Source organism: Sceloporus occidentalis, unplaced genomic scaffold (assembly GCF_023333645.1).
Source record: "Sceloporus occidentalis isolate IW3139 unplaced genomic scaffold, rSceOcc1.0.p SCAF_198, whole genome shotgun sequence".
NCBI lineage: Eukaryota > Metazoa > Chordata > Lepidosauria > Squamata > Phrynosomatidae > Sceloporus > Sceloporus occidentalis.
The window spans coordinates 799,076-821,995 of NW_028317178.1; the positions used below are offsets into that span (position 1 = coordinate 799,076).

General features: G+C 40.9%; 1 protein-coding gene across 1 annotated transcript; it reads left to right on the forward strand.

Annotated features, from left to right (window-relative positions):
- The first annotated feature begins 30 nt into the window (after positions 1 to 30).
- LOC149278199 (zinc finger CCHC domain-containing protein 24-like) lies at positions 31 to 20,194 on the forward strand. Its single transcript, XM_089502245.1, has 4 exons — positions 31 to 270; positions 7,736 to 7,936; positions 19,306 to 19,470; positions 20,081 to 20,194. The coding sequence occupies exons 1-4, from the start codon at positions 31 to 33 to the stop codon at positions 20,192 to 20,194; spliced, it is 720 nt and encodes a 239-aa protein (XP_089358371.1).
- The last annotated feature ends 2,726 nt before the right edge of the window (positions 20,195 to 22,920 follow it).

Sequence of the window (22,920 nt, forward strand, 5' to 3'; positions counted from 1 at the left end):
TGTGTTTTGGGGGTGGGGGTGGGAGGCAAGATGAGCCTGTTGTCAGCTATTGATACCACTGCTTCAGTCTACCAGCCTGCTCAGCTCCTTAACTGGGTCTACCTATCCTTACAAGACACTCACCAGCCAAGTGCCTTTGATGCCTTCAGACCAGAATCCAGCTCTGCCTCCCACCCTGATCTCAACAACTACTCCAAAAGCCCCCCTGAGCTAAGCTCCTCCATCCACTCCAGCTATCTCAGCAGCTTCCTGCAGCTCCAGAGGACTGAGGTGTGTCCAGAACTTCATAAACCCCCCTTCATCCTTGTCTTCCTCTTTCTCCCCATGTATTATAATGGTCTTTAACCCTTTGTCCTGGGGAAGGAGGAGAAGAGCCAAAGTTAAGCCCTAGAACTTCATGACTTGCTCTCCCCCCTCCTCCTCCCCTGGCACTTAAAGGGTTCATGTCTGCATGCTCATGTCTCATCCTACCTCTCTTCTTGCCCTGCAATCAGATCCATTACTAGCTGATTTCCATGCTAAAAACCCATAAATCCATCAGCTCTTTATTTAGATTATATTTAAATTTTATATATATTTTTTATTATTTTCTATTATTTTTTATATAGATTGTCAAATTTGCTGCTTTTCTGTATAATTGTGTCCCAAAACTGCAAAGTTTGTCCTTTTTACAGTTTATTCACTGATTGCCTGCTTCTTCTAACAACCCCAAAGCAGCCTTTTTTTAAAAAAAAAAAAAACAACTAATATTTTCAATAACAAATCATTCTCTGCCACTTTTACATCATAACTTTTAAAATTCTTATTTTACTATAAATATATATATTAGATTTTATTGCTTGTAAAAAAAAATGTTGGATTTTTAATTTAAGGCCAGATACCCTGATTTTTAAAAGTTACTTATTTTAAACAGTCAACGTTCCAAAAAAACCAAAAAATAATTTAATTAAAAAATAATATTGTAGCAAAAGTTTCAATTTAGAAAAATGCAGTTTTTTTAAAACAATTTTGTTCTCAAATTGAATTTTAACTTTAAAATTCGATTTCAAAGTGAAATTTGAAGAGTCAAAGTGTTTAAATGTCTGATCTGGTCTGAAAATGTGTGCCTTGCATACCAACGCTTCCTTTATATGGCATCTGGCTTTGCTCTTGGGGAGGAATTACCAGAGTATAAGGATAATAGAGTTTACCACCCACCCCCCCAAAAAAAAGGTTTGTCGAAATTAAACGATCCAATTTGCAGACAAACTTTCCAAATTCTTACAAACTTTTTTTTTCTTTTACTTTAGTATCCATCCAGGGTCTGCTATGAAAAATCCTTATACTTTTTCCAAAAATCACCATAAAAGTTTTAATAACTATCACAGAGCTTGTTTTAACCATACTTCAAAGTATCTCTGGAAAAAAAAAATAAGCAGTTCCAGGCCACAGTTAGAGAGGAAAAAAAAAAGAGTTTCATCCCAAAAAAATTTTTGGGAAAGAATTGTAAAATGTAGGCCAGGGGTACAAACGGAGGTCATTGGTTTTGCAAAGTATTTTTTTTTTTTATTATTTTTGTATTTAAAACAAATATAAGCAAACTGGAATTTTGGTAGAACTTTATTTTTGGAATCAAATTTTAAAAAGAAAAAAAATTATTTTATGTTTTTTAAGGATATTTCATTTAGAAAATTGGATTCAAAATGTATTTAAATTTTGTCGGAGGCTCTCATTCCAGTTCTGCTAGAAAAATATTTCCAAAAAAGGGAGAATTAAGAATATATATTGAGGAAGCTTCATTTTTAATTTTTTAGGGGGATTTTTGTCCAAAAAGCAATAGGAAAACTATAATTTTGTATTTTTTTTTTTGCATTAAAAAGTAATATTTCAAAACATTTCAAAAATTATATTGTTGGTGAATTGATCTGAGCCACAACAGGCACTGTCTTCAGAGTTAGGATTTTGGCCTACTGGTTAAAATTAGGACCATGAAAGAGTCCCCCATCCCCCCCCCCTTGCATTTTTTTTTTTTGCAAATTTGCTTTTTATGTTACAATTTATATTTCAATTTTTAATTTGGAATTTTTAATATTTATGCAGGCAAAGGGCATTAAACTTTCAACAAATTCAATTTTTCTAAATTTATTTTGAATTTGGAAAATGTTGGCCAGATTTTTTTTTTTTTTTGCTTCATAAATTCCATACAGGCAACTAAACGCCATAGACTAGAGGTCCAGAGACCACCCTGCCAGTTTCTTTTTTTTTTTGTATAATATATTCTAGATAGGAAATATGGGCAAATAAACAAATTCTTCAGACTTTATGTACAGCCAACCATTTCAAATTTTATTTTTACATTCTAAGCTATTTTTTTATTATTATTATTATTATTATTATTATTATTTTATTTCTCATAATTTATCTGTATGCCAAAAAAAAAATAATCCACAATTTGTCTACGATATTTTGAATCTGGAGTTAATGATAAATCATGAAAATAACAAAAAAATATTATTACCTATTTTATTAACTGTTTTATTTTTTTTATTATAATTTTTTTTTAATACTAAACTAGTTTTGCATTTCCGAGCCATAAAACATAGGGTTAATTTCTCGATGTGAAGACTTTTTCTTGATTTCTGAGCGGCCTCTGCATTTTGAGAGGGTTCTAATGAAAGGCTATACACACACGCACACGCACACACACACACACACACACATATCTCCTCTTTAGCAGGACGTGTGTGCAGTCAGCATACAAATTACCCTTAACAGTTAAACTATTCACTTCCCCTGGTGTGCTGCGCCTGGGGAGTACACACCGTTGGCCCTAATGATACGGAGGTGGAAGTTTCTTGGCAGTCTATGAGCCTCTTGATTTTTGTACTGGGGCTTTATGTGACCTGCCTTAGTTTAAAAAAATAAATAAAACACCCTCTTGTAATGCTTCCTTTACCAGGAGGTAGTTCAGGGGACTGTCATCCATGATAGCGAATGGATGGGACGGTATTATTTATATATGTTCGAGGGTTTTTAATGTTTTTTGGTTTTTTTCTTTTTTTTTCATACGGTATATCTGAAAATATGAATTGTTCCTTATATTAACTGCAAAAAAAAATAAAATCTGGAAATGCTTTTATTTGACCAGTTATTGCAAAATAAATAAATAAATAAATAAATAAATACAGTAACCAGACTTTTTAAACAAGTTTCTGTGTTGAAGATGACAAAAGTTAACACAATTAACAAACACACCTATTTTTTTTATATTTCTTAATGATTTTTTAACCAAAACGATTGTGATGCGGGTAGTAACCATCGATAATGTTTCTTGGTTTTAAGGGTCAACCTCTGACTTCTAGTCCATGCAGGGTATGCGAACAAACTTTGTCTTGTGATGATGTTTGGTGATGTCATGATTGGAAATGGCCAATCGTAGCCAACATAGCATTCCGAGGATGCTGCGTCTCGCGCGCAGTCCTTCTGCCCATCACCGATGTCATCTGCCGACCCATAAAGAGCCGGCATAGTCCTCCATGATTTTCTTCCGAGCTTCTTTTAAAAGTGGAGTGCCGGGATATGAGGACCCAGTAGTAAGGTCAGCGTCAGGAGAGGGCGACAGGCGGCATTGGCCTGGGTTAGGTTAATACATCACTGGTTATGTCTCTAGGGTGCCATGTTTCTGCGGCCGCGAGGACCTCAAAGCTATTGTCCACGTACATATGTGAATGAACTACAGACCGTGGACAACTTCACATCTCAGGAACATGTATGTGTCTTGAGTCGTTCCAGTGGCCGCGTGTTAAATTGGGACGGTGACCTACGCTATGCAGAAATAGCAACAGATTAGCAACCGATTAGCAACCGATTGCATCGCAAGATGTAAAAATATCCTGGTGCCTCAGATAATGCGTGTGTGAGAATGACGGACGCTCATTCGCACGCTTCAAATAAGTCGATGGCAATCACCCCCGTATGTAGCACATTGGAAATTATAAAGGGTACGTCAGCAAGGACCATAACTATAATCACTTCTGTGTGACATCACTATGATGACATCACTACGCTTATTTGTTTCTTTGAATGAATATGTTCATTGATAATGGAAACTAAAGAGGGACTTCGAGATGACTGTTTAGTGATGGATGCTGAAGACCATTCTTTGGATTTGATAAAATAATACAGGAGATCAGTAAAAAAAACCTTGGAAATACCAACCTCAGGTAGGCCATCAAATAGAGTCTACAAGAATGATCTGTTATTCTTGTAGACCACGTGCAGACCATGCCCACAAAGGTCTTCTCAATAACAAAGGCCTTGAGATTGGACTAAGAACCCAAAAATTCCAGATAAGGTCAAACTTTTTGAGCTTTCCAGGTGTCCATCAGTGATGGTTTAATGCCACCACGTTGTCCTGAGCCATTGGTATTTTGTAGATCTGGAAATTCAAGCTTCTGAACCCTTCTGAAAGTTGTAGGACCTGGCTCCCAGGTGTTCCTTGGTCATGGCTGAATGCCACCACATTGTACTTTGTACTTTGTAGACTTGGAAATGTCATCTTTTCAATCCTAAATTGCAGGACCTGAGTGATTATCGGAGTAAATATCGAAGGTGACCCTAAACTAGTACGGTTTGGTTCATAATGAGGTAGAGTGGGTCTAATAAAGAGGGCATCGAGAGAAACATTGGATGAGAAGAAGAGAAAACCTAAGAGAAAAAACAGAGGGGGCAAAAAAGGAAATTGAAAACAGGGAAGGGGAGGAGATTGAGTAGAACTTGTAAGAAAAGACGAGTTCTCCGTGTATAATAAGACTTTTTTTTTAAGAAAAAAGCTAAGGAACAGAAAACAGCTGTTTGTGCCGGCCAGCTGTTTCCCTGTGCAAACTCCCTTTGTGCCCCGAAACATGTTATGAATACAAGCCTCATCTGTGAGGGAACAAAGACGCAGAGTGTGTCCAGTGTCAGCTCAGGAGAACTCCCAACTGGAGGACAATTTGTTCTTGTAAACCGTGGGTTTCTCATTTTAACCCTTTATTCTCTGAAGGCTTTTTTTTTTCCGCGTAGGAACGTCGCGTGAACGAGCTTAGCGGGAAATGCAAAAATCACACTAAATAACAGAATTTTATTAAAAAAATTTTTATGGATGGTGCGCTAAGGTCTTTCAATATGGCGTCTAGATCTAGGTACTAGATATAAAAAGCAAGAATATACTAGTAAAACTTGATCTCGCACTGGAGTTCCACAAGAGGGCCGCTTTGGTTTTAGGTCTAGCTGTGGGCGGGGCATCGCACCCTATTGGAGGCTATTTTATTCGCATTGGAGGGATAATCACAGGAAGTTAAGATGGCTGCTCCCATGATATACACATAGGGGGGGGTTCTAATACATAGATGTCTAATTCATAATCCTGTATCTTGTTTGCCAGCATGTACCCCCCCCCCATTAGTCTATTTAATAACATTTTAGGGCTAGTTCAGAAAACAGGAGACTGGTTTTAGAGTGCCCAAAGTGTCCAAATGAGCTTCAAAACAAGGAGACTGCTATTGAATGTATTACATCATGGATGCCTTAAACATAGCCACTATTGCCCTCTTTAAATGTTCTTCTATACAGTACACAAAATTATTTCTGGTAGAAAGAGTGTCTTCAATAGCTGTCTCAGGAGGCATCTCCCTGGCTTTCTTTGGGAGCTTTCTGGAGAGGAACCGACGTGAATCGAGACCCAAACACATCCTGGTCAGCTGGTTCTGGACACTTTTGGAGTCTTTATACCAGCCTTACTATTCCACAACAGCACCAGTTAGATATGGTCTTCAAAACGACGGTTCCCAGAGCTTTCGAGATGTTTACCTTTTTTTTTTTAGTGTTCACAAAAGTACATTTGTGATTTGATTTTCTGGGAATTAAGGTATTTGCTAGGAAACGTTGTATATCTTCTTTCAGGAGCCACTTTCCTAACTTTACGTTTTCTGTTTAAGCTGCTTTCCCTGGGGCGTCCAGTTAAAGAATTATTTAAGACTGTTGTCTCTGGGGGCTGGGGATATTCATTAATCAGGGCCTAGGAGAGAAAGTGCAGATTTGGTTTTTATACTCCCAATGAGTAGATTTATGGTCAGTCCAATTGGAATTTAGACACATCAATTAAACAACTAAAGGGATGACGTAGAGAAGACCTGAGATGAGCTTTGTCTTCTCAAACTATTCATTGATAGGTCAAAAGGTCCAACTTGGACCTTCTTGTAGGGTTGCAAGCATTTGATGCTTCCAAGTCCTTCAAGTCCCAGGAACTTCGCTGGCCATAGGGAGTGAACTCTCAAAACAAGGGCCAATGTAGCCCAAGAGTAGCCCTTAGATGAACTTTGTCTTCTCAAACTATTCATTAATGAGCCAGAAGGTCCAGCTTGGGCCTTCTCATAGGGTCGTGGTCGGCTCGTTTCAACTGTGTCACAGACCCCCCTCCCCAAGGACCTGAAGCCCTGGCTGTACTGTTGACCCTTCCTCTTGTTGACATGGTTTTCACTGATTATCTTGGCGTTAAAAATGTATATTAATACGCGTGAGATCCTTCAGCTCCTCAAAGCCTGTGCTGAGGTGTCCAGGTTGGGTTCTCCAAGGGCGGTGAAACCTGTACTAAAGGTCGGAAGATCCCACATTTTTGGCTACGGAACCTTGAGTAGTTGTAGTTGATACCGCACTGTCCTGCCTGTGTTTCTAGCCCGGTGAATTGGGCCCGGGCATCTCTGAATGTCCTTTAAATAGACTCCTATGAGCTATACCCCTGCCTGCTGCTATATCTAGCTTAGCTGAGCCCGCGACATGAATGCAGGGCCGAAGAGGGGGGGTAGATATGGAAAGAGTTATTTAAAGGTCTCTACTTAAAGTTGAGGTTGCATACAGTCTCCTAAGCTCTCGAGTTCCAACGAAGGTTCCAACAGCTGCTATGGTGATTGCACCACATTTACCATTTTAGGGGTATATTCGCTAAACTGGGATTTAATGGGTGAGCTGAACAAATTATTGCCATGGGGAGCTTCTCCAGTGGGAAGGGCTGCAGGAAGCCTGTATAATGTATAGTTCTTGGGGGACGGTTGCTTGAAAGTCATTTGAACTATGCATTATACCGGCCATCCCACTGAATTGAACTATACATAGTGCAGGGTTGGCTCAACCTTTCTTGCCAGGGAAGCTCACTAGCTTTTCGCAATGCGTGGTGAAGTAAAGGAGATTGCGTAGACATTTGTCCGCTCTTCGGCGACTTAACAATAAAGGGGAGATAACTTAATGGGGAGGAATAACCCTGCAGATCCTGAGAACAGGAAGCTAAAATGGCTGCTCTCATGGCATACACATAAGGCGGGTTTAGAATACTTGCCCACCATGGTATGGATTGTGTTACACAAGGAACAGACCCCCTATCTGCTTCTCTGTGGAGCAGATTTCTTCTGGCCAAGTCTTCTTCTGGTCAGTGTCCGCGAGAGGGTGGACACCGCTTCGCGCTGTATTTCATTGGAATGAAATCATTTTCTGATGTGCTGCCAATTTACATTTTGATATTACCTCCCCGCAGAAATAATACTTTGTTTGCCAAACACAGGACGGGTTCGTCAAAGTCCACTTAATATTTTCCACCGCGGTCTCGGCCCTGTGTGCCTAATCTATTCGATGAAGAAGGTCACTAATGCGCAGTTTTACTACCACTTGCTATGTATTTCTGTTGATGGCCTTCAAGTTCAAACCATGTCCTTCTCTCTCGTAGGCATTAGGCAACAGCCTCTACAAAACTACATCCCCATACGGATCCTTGAACAACATCGTCGATGGGTTGAGCTCCTTAACTGAACACTTCTCAGAAATTTCCCTCTCCAACGAGAACAGGAAACCCAGCAAGAGACCTCCACCCAACTATCTGTGTCATCTCTGCTTCAACAAAGGACATTATATCAAGGACTGTCCACAGGTAAGAGTTCCTCCACCCCTCTGACTCGGGAGTCATTTGGTATGACCCATGGTCATTAAGCCTGTAGACCCTTAACTGGACCTACAGAAGGAACAGCAGAGAAACCTAAGAGAGAGACAAGCTGAAGACTTGTATGGGGTCACACCAGGTCTGTGACTCAGTTCCTTCTAGGGGAGGAATGATTTATTGGGGAGGAATAATCTTGCAAGTCCAGATAACAGGGAGTCCAGATAACAGGGAGTCCAGATGACTGCTCCCATGGCCTATACATAAAGTAGGTTTATTTATTACGCAGACTGAATCGTAACACGTAGAAATTGGCAATATTTCTTTGTTTTCAAAGTAGAAGATCCCGGAAGCCCTTTCAATATGTGTGTTATTTTTTCTCCCTCCTGAAACACTGCGGAGGGTGAATAAGCCCCCTGCCATTTGCAGGATCTGCTATGTTATCCTATCTAGGAAGCTAGGGTGGCATTGGCAGGTAGAGGTAGCCGCAAGTCACAAGCCATCCCGGCTGTTTCACAGCATGAGACAGGTCTGAGCTGGCCAAATGGCCATTAGGTTGGTGCCCGATTGCCCTCCTATGTACCTTTATTGTCGCTCATGCAGCCGACCCCTTCCTTTAGTGCATGGTCCCCTGCTGGATACATGAGGCTGCAAGCTGTGAGAGCATCGCTCATCAGACGCTGGCCTTAAAGCGGCAGCGCTAGTTTTTAACTCCCAGCCCATCCCTGGATTGTTAAACACTAAAAAAAGTATACAGCTTTCAAAATGATTTAGTCTCCCAACGATGAAGGCTGTCGGAAAAGACGTTGAAAATGAAAAGCAGTTTATAACCGGGTCCCCCCTAATAAAAAAAATGTGTTCCCCCTTTATAATAACCAGGATTTGCCATTTTTTCCTTCTTCTGTCCCACCGGTTGTTCAATCTGAGAGAAGCCAAAAGAGTGTGATGCGCTACCTCTCCGGCAGAAATAGTTAAGCTTTCTAGATACCGCAAATAAAATCCATATGTCCATTCCCTGCCCCCTCCCCCCCCCCCTTACCTACCCAAAATAATAGCTCGTGTACCCCTCCCCTATATCAGCTGGATTGGGTTACCGCCAGAAAAATCAAGAGAAATTCCGAGAACAGCTGTAACTTTAGCCTGCCGGCCGCTCTCTATTCCCTCTGCAGGGGTAACATGCCTGCCTCTCGCCCTGTCTTAACAGAAACTTAATAAAATACTGGATTGTTGAACTCTCCAGAACGCTAATATCCTTCCAAGGATGGGGGTCTCCAGAACTGTCCCCAATACTCTAGGTGAGGTCTGTCCAGAGATCTGTAAAGTCGTATAACCTCCTCTCGCTTCCTGCTACTAATGCCTTTCCTTGTGCAACCCAGCACCCTATTTGCCCCCCCCCCCCCTTGTTCCATTGCCTGCTTCACTTTAAGTCCTTAGAAAAAATTACCTTTGAGTCCCTCTCTTCTGCTGTCACTGACAGCACAGGGGCCACCAATGCTATTTGTTGGGAGGATTTTTATGTCCCAAGTGCGTTATTTTACATTTATCAACGTTAAACTGCAGCAGCCACATTCTCAATCATCCTTACTTACCTTATTTTGACTTGTTCTCCCTGTAGTAAACCCGAGCTGTTCCTCGTCTTACGAAGCGTTTACATCCAGATACTTAGCAGACCTTCGCTTAATGGGTTTCCATTAATCGCCCCCCACACACACACACACACGCCGTTGTCCCTAGTACATGATCAGGAGCTGCAGCGATTTTTAGCATCGACTCCAAAGCTTAAACATTTTGACCTTTCCCCATAGTCCATCACAACAATGAAAATGAAACACTTTCTCTTTCCTGGCATTAAAGTGCTCCTATTGTTTAGACGCCCATCGGTAATTAGTCCATCTAGACACAAAATAAATAAATAAATAAAATAAAGAAGAAAGGTCAGCAGGGGCCAACAGCGGTGAGACGGGAAGTATTCTGTTGGGGTTTCCGCTGGAAATATGATATCATGTTTCTGTTCCTTCAAGAAGCCATTTCTTTTTTTATTTTATTTATTTATTTTCTCAAGCCACAGCCAGCTCTACCACGTCTGCTCATTGAGGTGCATGGAGTAGTTGCGCATGTATTGGGAGCAAACAATCCCACAGGTACCGCAACTTTAACCAGTACTTCCTTATCAGGGGGGTCCTTAATTCAACATTTCAATGTGCTGGGCTATATATCTTTAAGACCGATATGCCATGGAGATACAGTGAGAGTCAATGATGTTTAGGAGATGGTGGAACGTCCATATATCTTTGGTGGCTGCTCTTGACCATGCGTTTGTTAATAATTTCATGGTGATTGAGGATGGCGGTCATATAATTACGAAATCTATCAGAATCTAATGGATTCTACTTTGGTCTGCCAATGGATTTTTGGTGGACGTTCTTCATCACAATGAACAAGAGGCCCTGCCCATGGTGGCCTCCTCGCTTCCGACGGATCGTCTTCTTTGTAAGCTTGCGCATATTTAAATAATTTCAGTCTCGATGCATCTCCTTCCTGTCACCCCTTTTCCTTTTTTTTTTGTTAGCGAAGCCTTTGGTCCATGAAACGACAGGGCCACAAGAGCTCATTGTCCTATCTGTGTGACCGATTAGCCCTGTCACTTACCGAGGAATGTGAACCACAAAGAACTTTCTTCTTTGACAGAAAAGCCCTTCTTTGCAGCGCCAAATGGCTTTATTCTCGGGACACAGAGGACGTTTGTGAGCAGAGCGTCAGAATGTTCAGCCTCGTGTTGTACTGGAAGATCCCGCTCCGACGACCGGCCCTCTAAGCCCAATTTCTAATTCGTTAGTTTTATTAATAGCTAACGAGAAACCACAATTTTCACTTTGGCTAGTAAAAATAAAAGGATGGAAAACCTCCTTGTTCTAAAAAAGCCATTTTCCTCCCCATCAGGACTCTCGGGGGGGGGTTCCCTTTTTTTAAAAAGGGTTTTAACCCTATGAATAAGGTGAAATGGTCAATACTTGTGTTTTATAACGGTGGACATCTTGTCAAAGAACGAGACCCCATGGCTCATTCCACTGTAGACCTAAGCAGCTCAAGAGAGAACTCATCGAGAACATCAACTCTTTCACCTTCCATGAACTTCTGATTTGTTCTGGACCCATTTTCAGAATAATCTGATTATCTTCTCGTTGGTCTCGAATGAAACCGGGCCCACACAGAAGGCATAACCAATCAATGGCTGATGAAATGTGGATGGAATTCAAATTCACCACCACACTAGAGTTCCAAACACGGACTTGGTTGAGTTGTCAACTTTTTGGGAAACGTTGAGCATTTACTGGGGAAACGTTCGGTTGATGCTGTGGCCACCTCGTTTCGAGGGGTTTTCCGGTCTGCGTATGGTCAACATTGAATTGTTGGTAAGAACTTTCTCATCTTGGTAGAAAAAGAAAAAAAAATCTCTGTTATTTTCTGGCGTATCATAGAAGATGATACATTTCTTAATCTTCACAAGAAACATCTACTTCGACTTTTATAAGACGTATAAGGTGAAGGCCGAGTGGACCAGGGCAAGCAGGTATGAACTTGGCTTGGCTTGGCCTGTCTCGTCTGCAGGGCCGGAATGCGAGCCAAGACAGAAATGGGAAGCTTTTTCTAAAGCATTTCCTCTCCTTCAATTATTGTCTCTGGAGGGAGAGTCGGATGAAAAATTGGCGAGCCAGCCCTGGCAAAGTGTGACGGACACTTGGGGCAATACCGAGAGTTTTCCGGTTACTTCATGTGATTATGTTGTTTTTGAAATTAGCAGTGAATGACTATATGCACGTACCCGCCTTTTAGTATCCGAGGCACACGGCCGTGTATTAAAGGTGCTGTTCCACTGTTCCAATGAGTTTATTTTGCTGGTAGGGTCTCTTTAAAAAAATTTGGATGGAGAGTGGATGTCTCCCACCTTCTGAGTCAAATAGTGCATGGAAGCACTCAACTTTGTTGCCATTGCAGCATCATTTTTTATGATTATAAATGTTTTGATCACATAAAATATGATTGATCCGCATTTTCATTGGTTGAAGCGTTTAATAACTGTATTTTTATCTACATGGGACAAACCCCCCGATACAAATAAAAGTCCCTTGTGTCGAAGCATCATAATAGCCTATGGTGCCATGGCATCGTAACATTTCGGGGCATTCCACTCGCAAAAATGCCCACTCCCTGCTTAATTTTACCCGTGCACAGTGCCTGAGTCTTTTGAACAGCTGCCGAATGTCAAAATAAACGAGACATTTGCCAGGGCAGCTGGGACTCTGGTCCTTGGGACTGTCGCAGGAAAACGTTGGGATTGTTGGCAGCTGTTGCTTATCCCCTCAACAGCAGCCCACAACTTGTAGGGTCAAATAGGGCAAATTAGGCTTTATCTTATGTCTTGGCTAATAGGATATCACTCTCCTCTCGTTCTACTGTGGGGTCCAGGGGGTTAAGCTATAAATTGTTTACCCTTGTCTGAAACCCAGCACCCCCCACCGCAGCTGGACAGACCATTAGGAGGCCTCTCGTGCTGTCTAGAAGGGGGGGTTGCTTTAAGTAACACATGCCAAGTTGTCACCCACATGCCAAGTTGTCACCCACATTCTTCCCCCTATATATATATATATATATATATATATATATATGTAAAAAATATAATAAAAAAATAATAAAAAAAAGAGCAATTAAATCTGTAAGAATTATACATTGTATGATACCTAAAATATTATTTTAACAACCCGTTCCCCTCCCCCCAAATAAAAATCCAGTCCATTTTATGGTATTATTTTATTTAAATTGCCAGCACTTTTTTTTGTGTGTGTGTCTCGGTTGACAAGAGCCTTGAACCTCTATTGTTCAAGTTCACTAATTCAGCTAAATTTCAGAGTGGATAATTAATTTTGGATTCAGAAATGTTGATAAAAGGAAAAAAAAAATGCAAAATAAAAAAAATTAGAATTTTCTGGTTATGATTTGGAATGCCTTACTACTTACTACTTTTCTTTTTTACATGAATAAGCGCGATTTTAGATATCTGGGAAATCTAAATTAAAATGTAATTCAAAATCTTCTCTGAATTATTTATTATAATCCTTTTTTATTTATTATATATATATTTATTAATTTTTTTTTTATTTATTTTTTTTGAGGGGGGATTTCCCCCCCCATTCAAGACATTTGGAACTAAGTTGTGAGCTCTTGTTCTGGATGGTAATGAATTGCACCCCTCGCTGTCACTCAAAGAGTTCACGTGCATTTGGGGATGGGTCATTGGAGAATTTGCCTTTGATTTCCTGGGATGAATTTCTGGGGGGGGGGGTTCTGATGCCTCCTTTGTCTCCATAGATGCCATTCTGTGTCTGCCTGCTCCTCCTCTGTTCCCAAGATTTTCTCATGCCTCCTCCTTCCTTGGCGATAGGAAGAAACGAGGGGAGGGGGTGCTTTTATAACACAAAAAATGCCTAAACTAACCAATAACTCAGTCCCGATTTATATTTGTGATTTGTTTAAAAATGGGTATTTTTAAATTTTTTTAAATTTTTTTATTTTAAAAAAAGGCCAAAAAAAACCCTACTCTTTCATCGATAAAATTTTAGCAGGAAATCTATAGGAAATCCAAAAATTTGGGACTAAACAATCACTGTTCCATAACTTAACTATAGCAGCACAAGGGACAAAAGAAGATTGCCCGACGCGTTTCACGCTAATGGAATTTGAAGGAATAACTGTAACAAAATATAACAAACAAACAAAATTTTAACAAAATATAGGCATTTAAAAGGTGTACTTTTCAGTAACCCCTCAACAATTGGCCAAAGGGACACCATTAGAGGTGTGTTAGAGGCGTGGCAAGGGGCGAGGTTTTCTGACCTCCGAGAAAAGAGAGGCATCAGGGGAGGAAAGAGGGGGCACCAGGGGGGAAAAAGAGGCATCAAAAAAATAAATAAAAGAAAAAATCCAAAAAATGTTCTCAGCCCTCCTTGTCTCCCCGTCTTGAAAATACATATAAACATTCCCCCGGGGTCCGCAGGGAGTCATATATTAACCCCAAAGAGAACGTATATCCATTTGGCTTCAAACCAAGAAGACGAAGCATAGGAGACACGAGTTCAAAAGTATAGCCAGACTGGGCAGATTTTCAAAATAAAACCCAGGGATATTTTTAATTCTTTATTTTTTAAGATTCCACCAAATTTCAGGCAAAAAGGAGCAGGAAGGATGCATTCCCTATCTGTAATAAAGAAACGTTCATCAAATAAATCAATAAATAATAATAATAATTGATACAAATTCGACTTTAATATAATGTAATTTACTTTTTAGATTTAAGAGCTTTTTCGGGGGCCGATTCCAGTGAGAAAAAAAATAAACTCTGGGCCGAGGCTCCGATCGCGGGCCGCGTTTCCTGGAAACATGGACATTTGATAAAAAAAATAAATAAATATTAACTTTTCGTTTCTAATCCCGTCAGGCGGCCTTATCTCCGTTGTCTTGTTTTTTTAATGCGCCTCTGGACTTTTTACAACATTGACGCTGGGGTAAATAATTAACCACGGAAGGGCCAGACTAAGCTGTTTAGAAATGAAGTTCCAAATATATATATATATATTTCATACATTATTGCAGAAAATGATTAAACGCACCAAAAATATCTAAAAAGTCTGGATACGGTCTGGAGCCGATTCCTTAATATTCGCATATCCCCCTAGTATCCCTGTTTTCGGCCTTGTCCAACATAGCTGCCCCACTTGCGAATCCCGACTGGTGCTTTTTCTCCCTGCTTAATCACAACTAGCATCCCTGCTTGAATACAGGTGATTTCATCCAGAATATCTCGGTTTCCATGAGGGCCGTAATTAGAACCTTCTGCTTTTGCCGCCGTTACCAGTCACGACCTTCCAGAAGACCATCCAGAAGACCTTCCAGAAGACCATCCAGAAGACCTTCCAGAAGACCATCCAGAAGACCATCCAGAAGACCATCCAGAAGACCTTCCAGAAGACCATCCAGAAAACCTTCAATGAAGATTTTATGTGGGACATACAGCCAATCTAGAATTTTTTTTAAACCTCGGCCAAAGACCTTTCAGATGTATCTTCTTATCTAAAGACGATCTCCGTTATACCCCTCCTCACGTCCCAAAACGCAAGAGTTATGATGGGTTGTACACAAAACATTAACCAAAAAATCCCTCGACCTCGGAATGGCCACATATTTCAAGAGCGCTAATCATTTCCAGAGATCCCGTGATTCAGCCTCGATATTTACATAGCTCTTATCATGCGGCAGTGTGGCCGTAGCGCATTAATAAAATTACTTTCAGATGACTTCCATTTAGCAAAGCGTGGAGTTTGTCACACTATTTGGACTTTAATTCTTCTTGAGTCGGAATATTCCGTAAACATTTTTTTCCGTAATCATTGATTGATTTTTTTTTCCATTTTGATCCTTAGTTTGCCAACATTTAAAATCATGTCGTTATATGCGGAACGTTCCCGTTTCCTTACAAAACGTGAACCATAGTTACTTCCCCTCGACTTCAGCCTCGCCTTACAAAGGTCTTCTGCTTCAGAGAAGATAGAGTTTCTTCTTGTTCGCTAGAGATCAGAAATCTTATGGAAATAATTGAGAGACATTCTTATTTTGACCCATACTGGGTATAGTTTTAAAATGTTAGCATTCGTATTTCAAAATCCATTTTATCTACTGATTGGCCACCCATTGCGTCCCCTATGCGTTAGCCTGAAGGGATACTCCTCTTGGCCAAAAAGAGACACCTTTCTGCTTTCATACGTATCTTCTGCCTTGGAAAGCTGGTGGCTTCATTTGTTGTCAAGGTCCTCCTCAGAAGAGGTGGACCTTCTTTGGTGGACCAATATGAAGGGAGAAGAACCTTGGGAGCTACGTCTCAATAGCGTGATGGACTTATGCCGAGATAAACCTCTTATCAGCCATCAAGAAGGTTTAAATAAAGGTACAGTAGAAGCCGTGGCACAGGAGAACAATGGAGTAGACAGGCGAATGTAAACTGGCAGGTGTTTGGAAACCAAGGCTCGCCATACTCTCTCATGGATTGTAGGTGGTCCTTGGTCATCTGCTATTTCTTTTACCCAATCGATTATATATAACAGGTTTCCCTAGGGGAATGTTACTGATTTGTGGCTTTCTATGCCCAATTTCCAGACACACTGTTCCTTTAACAGTATTATTAGTAACAGCGATTGCTGTCGCTTTAAACCGTGGTGATTAAGGAGACGTGCGGGGTAGAAGCTCCGCCGTGGTTTCGTTGCATACACCGCTAATGTGGTTGTGTCTTCATCAGCAGTTCTCTTTGTCCACCATAGGTTTAATGTAGAATGGGGGAGAGTTAAAACACCAATGTTATCTTAAGTCTTTTGGCAAAACCCCAGAGAGTTGAGCTCTTGCGATCTACAACATCTGGAAGCCATCACATTAAACAATGGAGCCCCCCAACCCCGACTCCAGAGAGACACCGAAAGCAGAACTTGAGAACTTGTAGCCTCTTGTGGACAACATGTGGTCCATTATTTCAAGCTAACAGCCCCACGTGCTTCCCCCTCTCTTGTTTTACTTGGCAAAGAGTTACCCTCTTTCTGCTGTGGAATTCGGCAAGCAGTACGTTAAGCTCCGGGGCTTGCAAAGCAATATATATATTTTTTTATTTTATTCAATAAAATCGTGAAAACCCCAATAATCTAGTTTAGCAAATAAAGGAAATAAAGGAACGTGGAGGTTAAACTGTCTTCTCTAGAAGACACTTTTGTCGGGTGAAGCCCAGGTCGACCTGACCTGATACATTTCAGAGAATCTCACAGCTGATTCTAATTTGCGTGTGCACACACATGTGTCATACATATTTTCCTTATCCAGAAAGTCAAGCGTTACTAGAGTTAAGTATCATATTCGACAATGGTCTGTGTCTATAAGCGACGTACGTTCCTCGTGCCCACAAAATGTTTTTTTGTTACCTGTCCAGAAACCTCACACATTGATGGGGTTGTATGCAAACTCTCCCACGTGTTGGGGTAACATTTCAAATACTCCCTCCTCGTTCCAACCCATCAGTTTATTTTTTGGTGTAACACGACTTGTTTCGAGGTGGTGAGTGACCCTGTTGACTCCAACAGAGTTTCTCCTTTAAATTCCTTGCTGAACACTCCTAGATGAAAGCCATCGACCGAAGAACATTGTTGGTCCAACGTAGACCTTAGTAAAGATATCCCTTAAGTAAAGAATATGATGACCAACTTATTCAATGAAGTTGATCCACCATGTTGTTCTTGAATCAAACCATTAAAAAACATTCATAGGTGAAGGTCCATGTCTAGATGGACATCAAGGTTCATAGCTACCTGCGCATGAGCTCCAAACATCACTATTCCCAAAGAGGAGAAGGTTCCTGACGCACCTTAAAATTGTCATTCGGTCTCATTACATATCTGACTATTTCTACTGACAATGATACGCAAAGAACAGTTGGGGACACACACTAAGGTTATATACTGCCAGATGGCAGGTTTGGACCTGCACACCACCCCGCCAATGTACACAACACCCAATGACTCTATGGAATTAATGGTAACTTGGCAAGGTCTATAAAGGGTTCTATCCAGGGAATCGCTTCTCACTGGTAGTGAAAGACGGCAGCATTATAGAGTGGTGGAAGACCACCAGATGATGCTTCCTTCAAGGCTGTAGGGTTCTGCTCTCCTCCTGTACGTTTAACAAGTTACTTCTCAAGGCAGCTCCTCAATAAGATGGTGAGACTGACTATTGCAACTTCCAGTAACTCACGATGAGCTAACCCCAGATGTCCACGTCTTCTCCTGAAGACGAAGCCTTCTGAGAACATCCATAACACGTCACCAAGGAACTGGTAATCTCTCCTTGGCCACATCCGCCGAAAGACTGTCCTTAACAGTAGCAGACTAGCATCTGCGCCTATGTGCAGCCCAGGAGGTTCATCTACTGTCCAGATTTCCTCTCCTGGAACTTTGACCAAAATCTGGATACTGAGCTATTTTCCACACGCAATGGTTTCTTTGTTTGAACATATACAGTATATGCTGTGGCTTTAGGATGAGCGATGACATTCCGCAAAGCTTATGACGTTTGTTTACCAAACGACATCTTTAACAACGAGCTCCAAGGGTTTAACTCTTCGCATTCTAAAGGGGGAACCCTGACACGTTTCTCCAGCAACAAGGACCGAGGTGGCTCAGTTGAACATGCACTTCAATTAATCAGTAAAAGACACCCATGTTATTGGTTGTTTGAGCTAAAATACTACCAGGTGGCTAATGTATGTTTTTTCGGCACATTTGAGCCCAATTAGTCTCCCGCCGACCCGTCGATGTTGTCCAGAAGTGCGTAATGATGACATAATTTGTTCATTTCGCTCCTGCTTTTCCATAAACCAGTCCCTGCTGCAGCTGGAAGCGATATCCAGTGGCATGTCCAGTGAAACGCGTAGGACACTGCCAACCCCCCCCCCCCCCCCCGAGACCACTGCTGGCTTTCACTTACCCAGTTCTACGAGCTTGCGTGAGCTTCCGTGACGGGATTCTGGATTCCCCCCCCCCCGATTCTCTTTCACCGCAGAAAACGTCAAAATTGTTTGCGCAGGTTTTGTTTGTTTTAACAAAGGGTATCACATTTACTTATTTATTTTATTTTGTGAGAGAAAGACTCAAACCTTAATCAGTCGTTGATCTCGTCTTAGATTCAGAAGCCATGTGCCTATCCCATAATACCCTCACTGCATTACCCTCTACCACTTCTACTTGGAGGCTGCTCCACTTATCTACTACCCTCTCTGTAAAGTTAAATTTCTCCATTCTTAGGTAATTCGGCATTTCTCCATCAAGTCTCACTATGTCCCCGGGCTTTTCTTTCTGACGTTGTCTATTGAAAGAATCTTCGGAAGCCAAAATAATTATAATTGGCTGTGCGAGTTTTTCCCTGCTCAGCGTGTCGGAGCAGCACCACAAGAACAATACTTTGCTTATTACTCCCAAACAATACCAATTTTTGGAATTCTACCAAAACCTCTTCATATTTGGTGTTCTGCCGGATACAGAGCGGAAACAACGTCGCAGGAGAAATGCATCACTCCCAGCATTCTCAGTCAGAGAGTCCGACTGGGTGATTTAGACTGAGCCATTCTATTGTTCCCCACAGGCAGTATGATAAGGAGTCGGGGTGTTTAGTAGATCAGGGCTCAGATAACAGAGCGAGAATCGTACATACATTGTATACATAACTGCACCCAGAATCCCCTCTAACCTCCTCCCCTCTTACCTTTTGTCTTTTTTCGACAGGCTCGTCCCAAGGGGGAAGGCCTGACCCCGTATCAAGGGAAGAAACGGTGTTTTGGGGAGTACAAGTGTCCAAAGTGCAAGCGGAAATGGATGAGCGGGAATTCTTGGGCCAATATGGGGCAAGAATGTATAAAGTGCCACATCAACGTTTACCCTCACAAACAGGTAAGTGATTCATAACTTACCCCTCGTGCCCCGCTGCTCAGTCGCCTGGTTACCAGGGAGATCTCTGATAAACGTATGGAGCACCAGGTGCATTTTTAGGTTTAGAGGGCGTGGTTAGAGGTGTGGCTTTGGGCGGGATTTGTGCCCTATTGCTGAGTATTTGTGTAACTGAGTGGGGCATTTAGAAGAAGAATAATGGGGTTTATTTACCCCGTTTAATTTATAAAGCCGTTCCCTGCTGTTTCTATACACATTATCGGGGCTTTTAGGGCTCTAGAACCCTGCGATCCCCTCATACCCAGCAAACATTCTGAGCTCCTAGGAAAGAGAGGCATCAGGGGAGGAAAGAGGGGGACATCAGAGGAGAAGAGAAGGGAAACAGAGAGGAAAGAAGGTCACGGGAGGAAATGGGGCATCAGGGGAGGAAAGAGGGTCACAGGGGAGGAAAGCATCGGGAGTGTCTAAGCTGACTCCCACCAAAGTTACTGGTCCAATCACTCAACCAATCATATGAGACGATGAGTTAGAGAATTTATGCTTTGCTGTTCCCCGGGGGGGAATGATTGTTTTTTCCTTTTTCTTACGTTTCATTTTTTTTTCTCTCCACCAGAGACCTTTAGAGAAACCTGACGGACTTGATGTCTCAGACCAGAGCAAGGAGCACCCTCAGCACCTGTGCGAGAAATGTAAGGTGTTGGGTTATTACTGCCGTCGGGTTCAGTAACCAGCTGGCGGGCCGCCGGCGATCCAACACGGGAAGAGATAAAGGAAAGGAGAAAAAAAAAAAAAACTGACTTGCGTGTAAACTAATAAGAACTATTAGAATGTAACCTTCTTCCTGTGTATGTGCACAAAACCTATTTATACAACTATTCGTTATAAAAAAAAAGTTAAGATACAGTGTTATTATCACAGTTGCCATCTTTTTCCAGATGAAAAAAAAAATAAAAAATTTGCCCCGCATTTAGCTGCTTCCTGTGTGGAGGAAATCGAATTTAAAAAATTTAAAAAAAAAAAAATGTTAACTTTTTGTTTAATTTTTAAATTTATTTATTTTTTAAAATTAAGAAATATTTTTTTTTAATTTCCCATTCAATATTGGATAGTTGTTAGAGCTCTCCTAATTTTTTTTTCAGTACCTGTTACATTTTAACCAACGTTTCAGATACCTAAATAAACAAAAACGCACAGGAAGCAAAATTTTACAAAAAATAAAAGCCTAGAATTTTTCAATTTAAAAAAAAAATACAGAGTTTACCATTTTAAAGTTTACAGCACCGCCAAAAGAGAGAAAAAAAAATTGAAAATTTAAGATTCTGGAAGCTGATGGCAACTGTAAGTTACATAAAAAAAAACTTTTCCCCAGTTTTTGGGGAACTAAGGGGGATTTGTTTACATGGAATATGCCTTTTGCTGCTGGGGGAAAAAATGAACTAAAATCAAAATATTTTTTCATCTCCAGTGTATCAAAAGGTTTATAATAATGAAAAAAAAAATACAAAAATATGGCCTGAAAAAAAAAACCATAAAATATATCAAAATAATTTTTAATAGGCCAAAAGCACACGATAATTCTTAACTGTGAATATGGGGGTCATCCGTGGATGACGCTTTTCCCTGATTTTACAAGGAGACGTATTTATGAATTATTTTTTTTTTTTGGAAGCCACTTTCTGGATCATTGTTCTGTTTTTTTAAGGTGGTCTGTGTGTATGCGTGTGAAACAATATACCAGGTTATGTGTGTACTAAACGATTATCTAACCCCCCCCCTCCCCCGGGGATAGGCTTTCCCTCATTCCACGTGGACTATTCAGTTTCACAAAAATGATTCTGAAAAAAATCATCTTGGTACGTTTCCGACAAAATATATAAATTTTTTTTGGGGGGAAATCCCAATTTTTAGACCGTTGTCCTGTAGATATCAGCATCAGCAGGAAAAGCAGATCTAATGTTTCCATCGGGCGTCATATTTTGGCCATTCATGTCGATCTCCAAAAATATGAGTTCTTGAGGGTTTAAAAAAAAAAAAAAATTAAAATTATTTTTTTGATTGGCTTTAAACATTTTTGACCTTCTGCAGGTCCACCTGTGGCCAAAGGGGTTGGGTATCTAACTTAATCAAATAAATGGTTACGTTGAGTTGGATGGAAATAGGCCAAGTGATGCGAGGGCAGGAGAAAGTATATAAGACGCGGTTCTTGTGTTAAAAAAAACATTCTGAGGGCAAGGTAATCGTTGGCTTTTATTGGTATATCGTCGGGAGGCCATGGAGAAGACTTCCATGGCCTTTAATGGCCATTAACGGGTCTTGCGGGTACTTATTATTTGAAGTCATCGTCCGAGATGGTTTACTATTCTTTTTTTTTAACAAATTTTGGCTAAAAATACCAAATTTAAAATCTAAAAAAATAACGAAATTAGTAAGCCCATTGGCCATTGAATGATCCATGTGGTACATGGCGACTCTGTAGGTACTTGAAAGCTGATTGGTATTTGATGGTCAAAGCATGTCGAAAAGGATTGTTGAGTTCTGTTGGTGTCTCGGAGATATCTGACTAACGCCTTCGTTCCACTTGGTCCTGCAGAAGTCATTCCCTAATTTTTTTATAATTTTTTTTTTTTTGCACCTAAAAAAATAATAATAATTAAAAAAAAGAAATAACTGTGGGGGGGGCGGGGGTTGGCACCTCTTTCAACGAAGATAACTTTAGATCAATAAATAGAACTTCCATCACTGGAATTTTTGAGGTGCGGGATAATCAATCATAAAAAAGAACCCAGAAGACTTTTTTTTTTTTTAAATTAATAAAAATCTACTGGATTTTAAATAATTTTACAAGTATTTTTAGGTGAACAAAACTGCCCACGTCAACAGGTCAAATGATGCCCTTTATTCCTACACAAGTCCATCAGAGAGTAGAAACACAATTTAGCTTGACCTAGCTGGGACTTCCTTGTAGGCCTTGAAGATGGTTGTTCTCCACCCTTTGGTTGGTCTTCTGTCTCCAAAGTGTCCGCTTCGCGTTTCCCATAGTCGGTGTGTGCGTGTGTGTGTGTGTGTAAGAACTTTGTATTTATATATAAAAATTTAAGGGAGCTACTGGAGGGGAAATTAAAAAAATAAGAAGGTCATCGCCTAGACCAGGGGTGCTCAAACTGCGGCCCTCCAGCTGCTGCAGGACTACATCTCCCCTACTCCTCAGCCAGCCCCTTAGCTGAAGGAGCATTATGGGAGATGTAGTCCTGCAGCAGCTGGAGGGCCGCAGTTTGAGCATCCCTGGCCTAGACCTTGGCTGTCTTTGGTCACCATGAAAGGACAGGAAGCCCCACCCCCAACGCAAATCCCACCTACGCCTCTGTGTGTGTGTCGCATGATCTTATAAAGGGACAATCATATATATTTGGTTCACCCATATAATTAATTTTTTTGAACGTTTGCGCTTGCAGA

What these genes read in the sequence shown, in the direction of transcription:
- LOC149278199 (XM_089502245.1), top strand. Translation starts at nt 31, where the DNA reads ATGAGCCTGTTGTCAGCTATTGATACCACTGCTTCAGTCTACCAGCCT. An exon ending in TGCAGCTCCAGAGGACTGAG is followed by an intron (nt 271 to 7,735) that starts GTGTGTCCAGAA and finishes TCTCTCTCGTAG; the next exon opens with GCATTAGGCAACAGCCTCTA. An exon ending in ACGTTTACCCTCACAAACAG is followed by an intron (nt 19,471 to 20,080) that starts GTAAGTGATTCA and finishes TCTCTCCACCAG; the next exon opens with AGACCTTTAGAGAAACCTGA.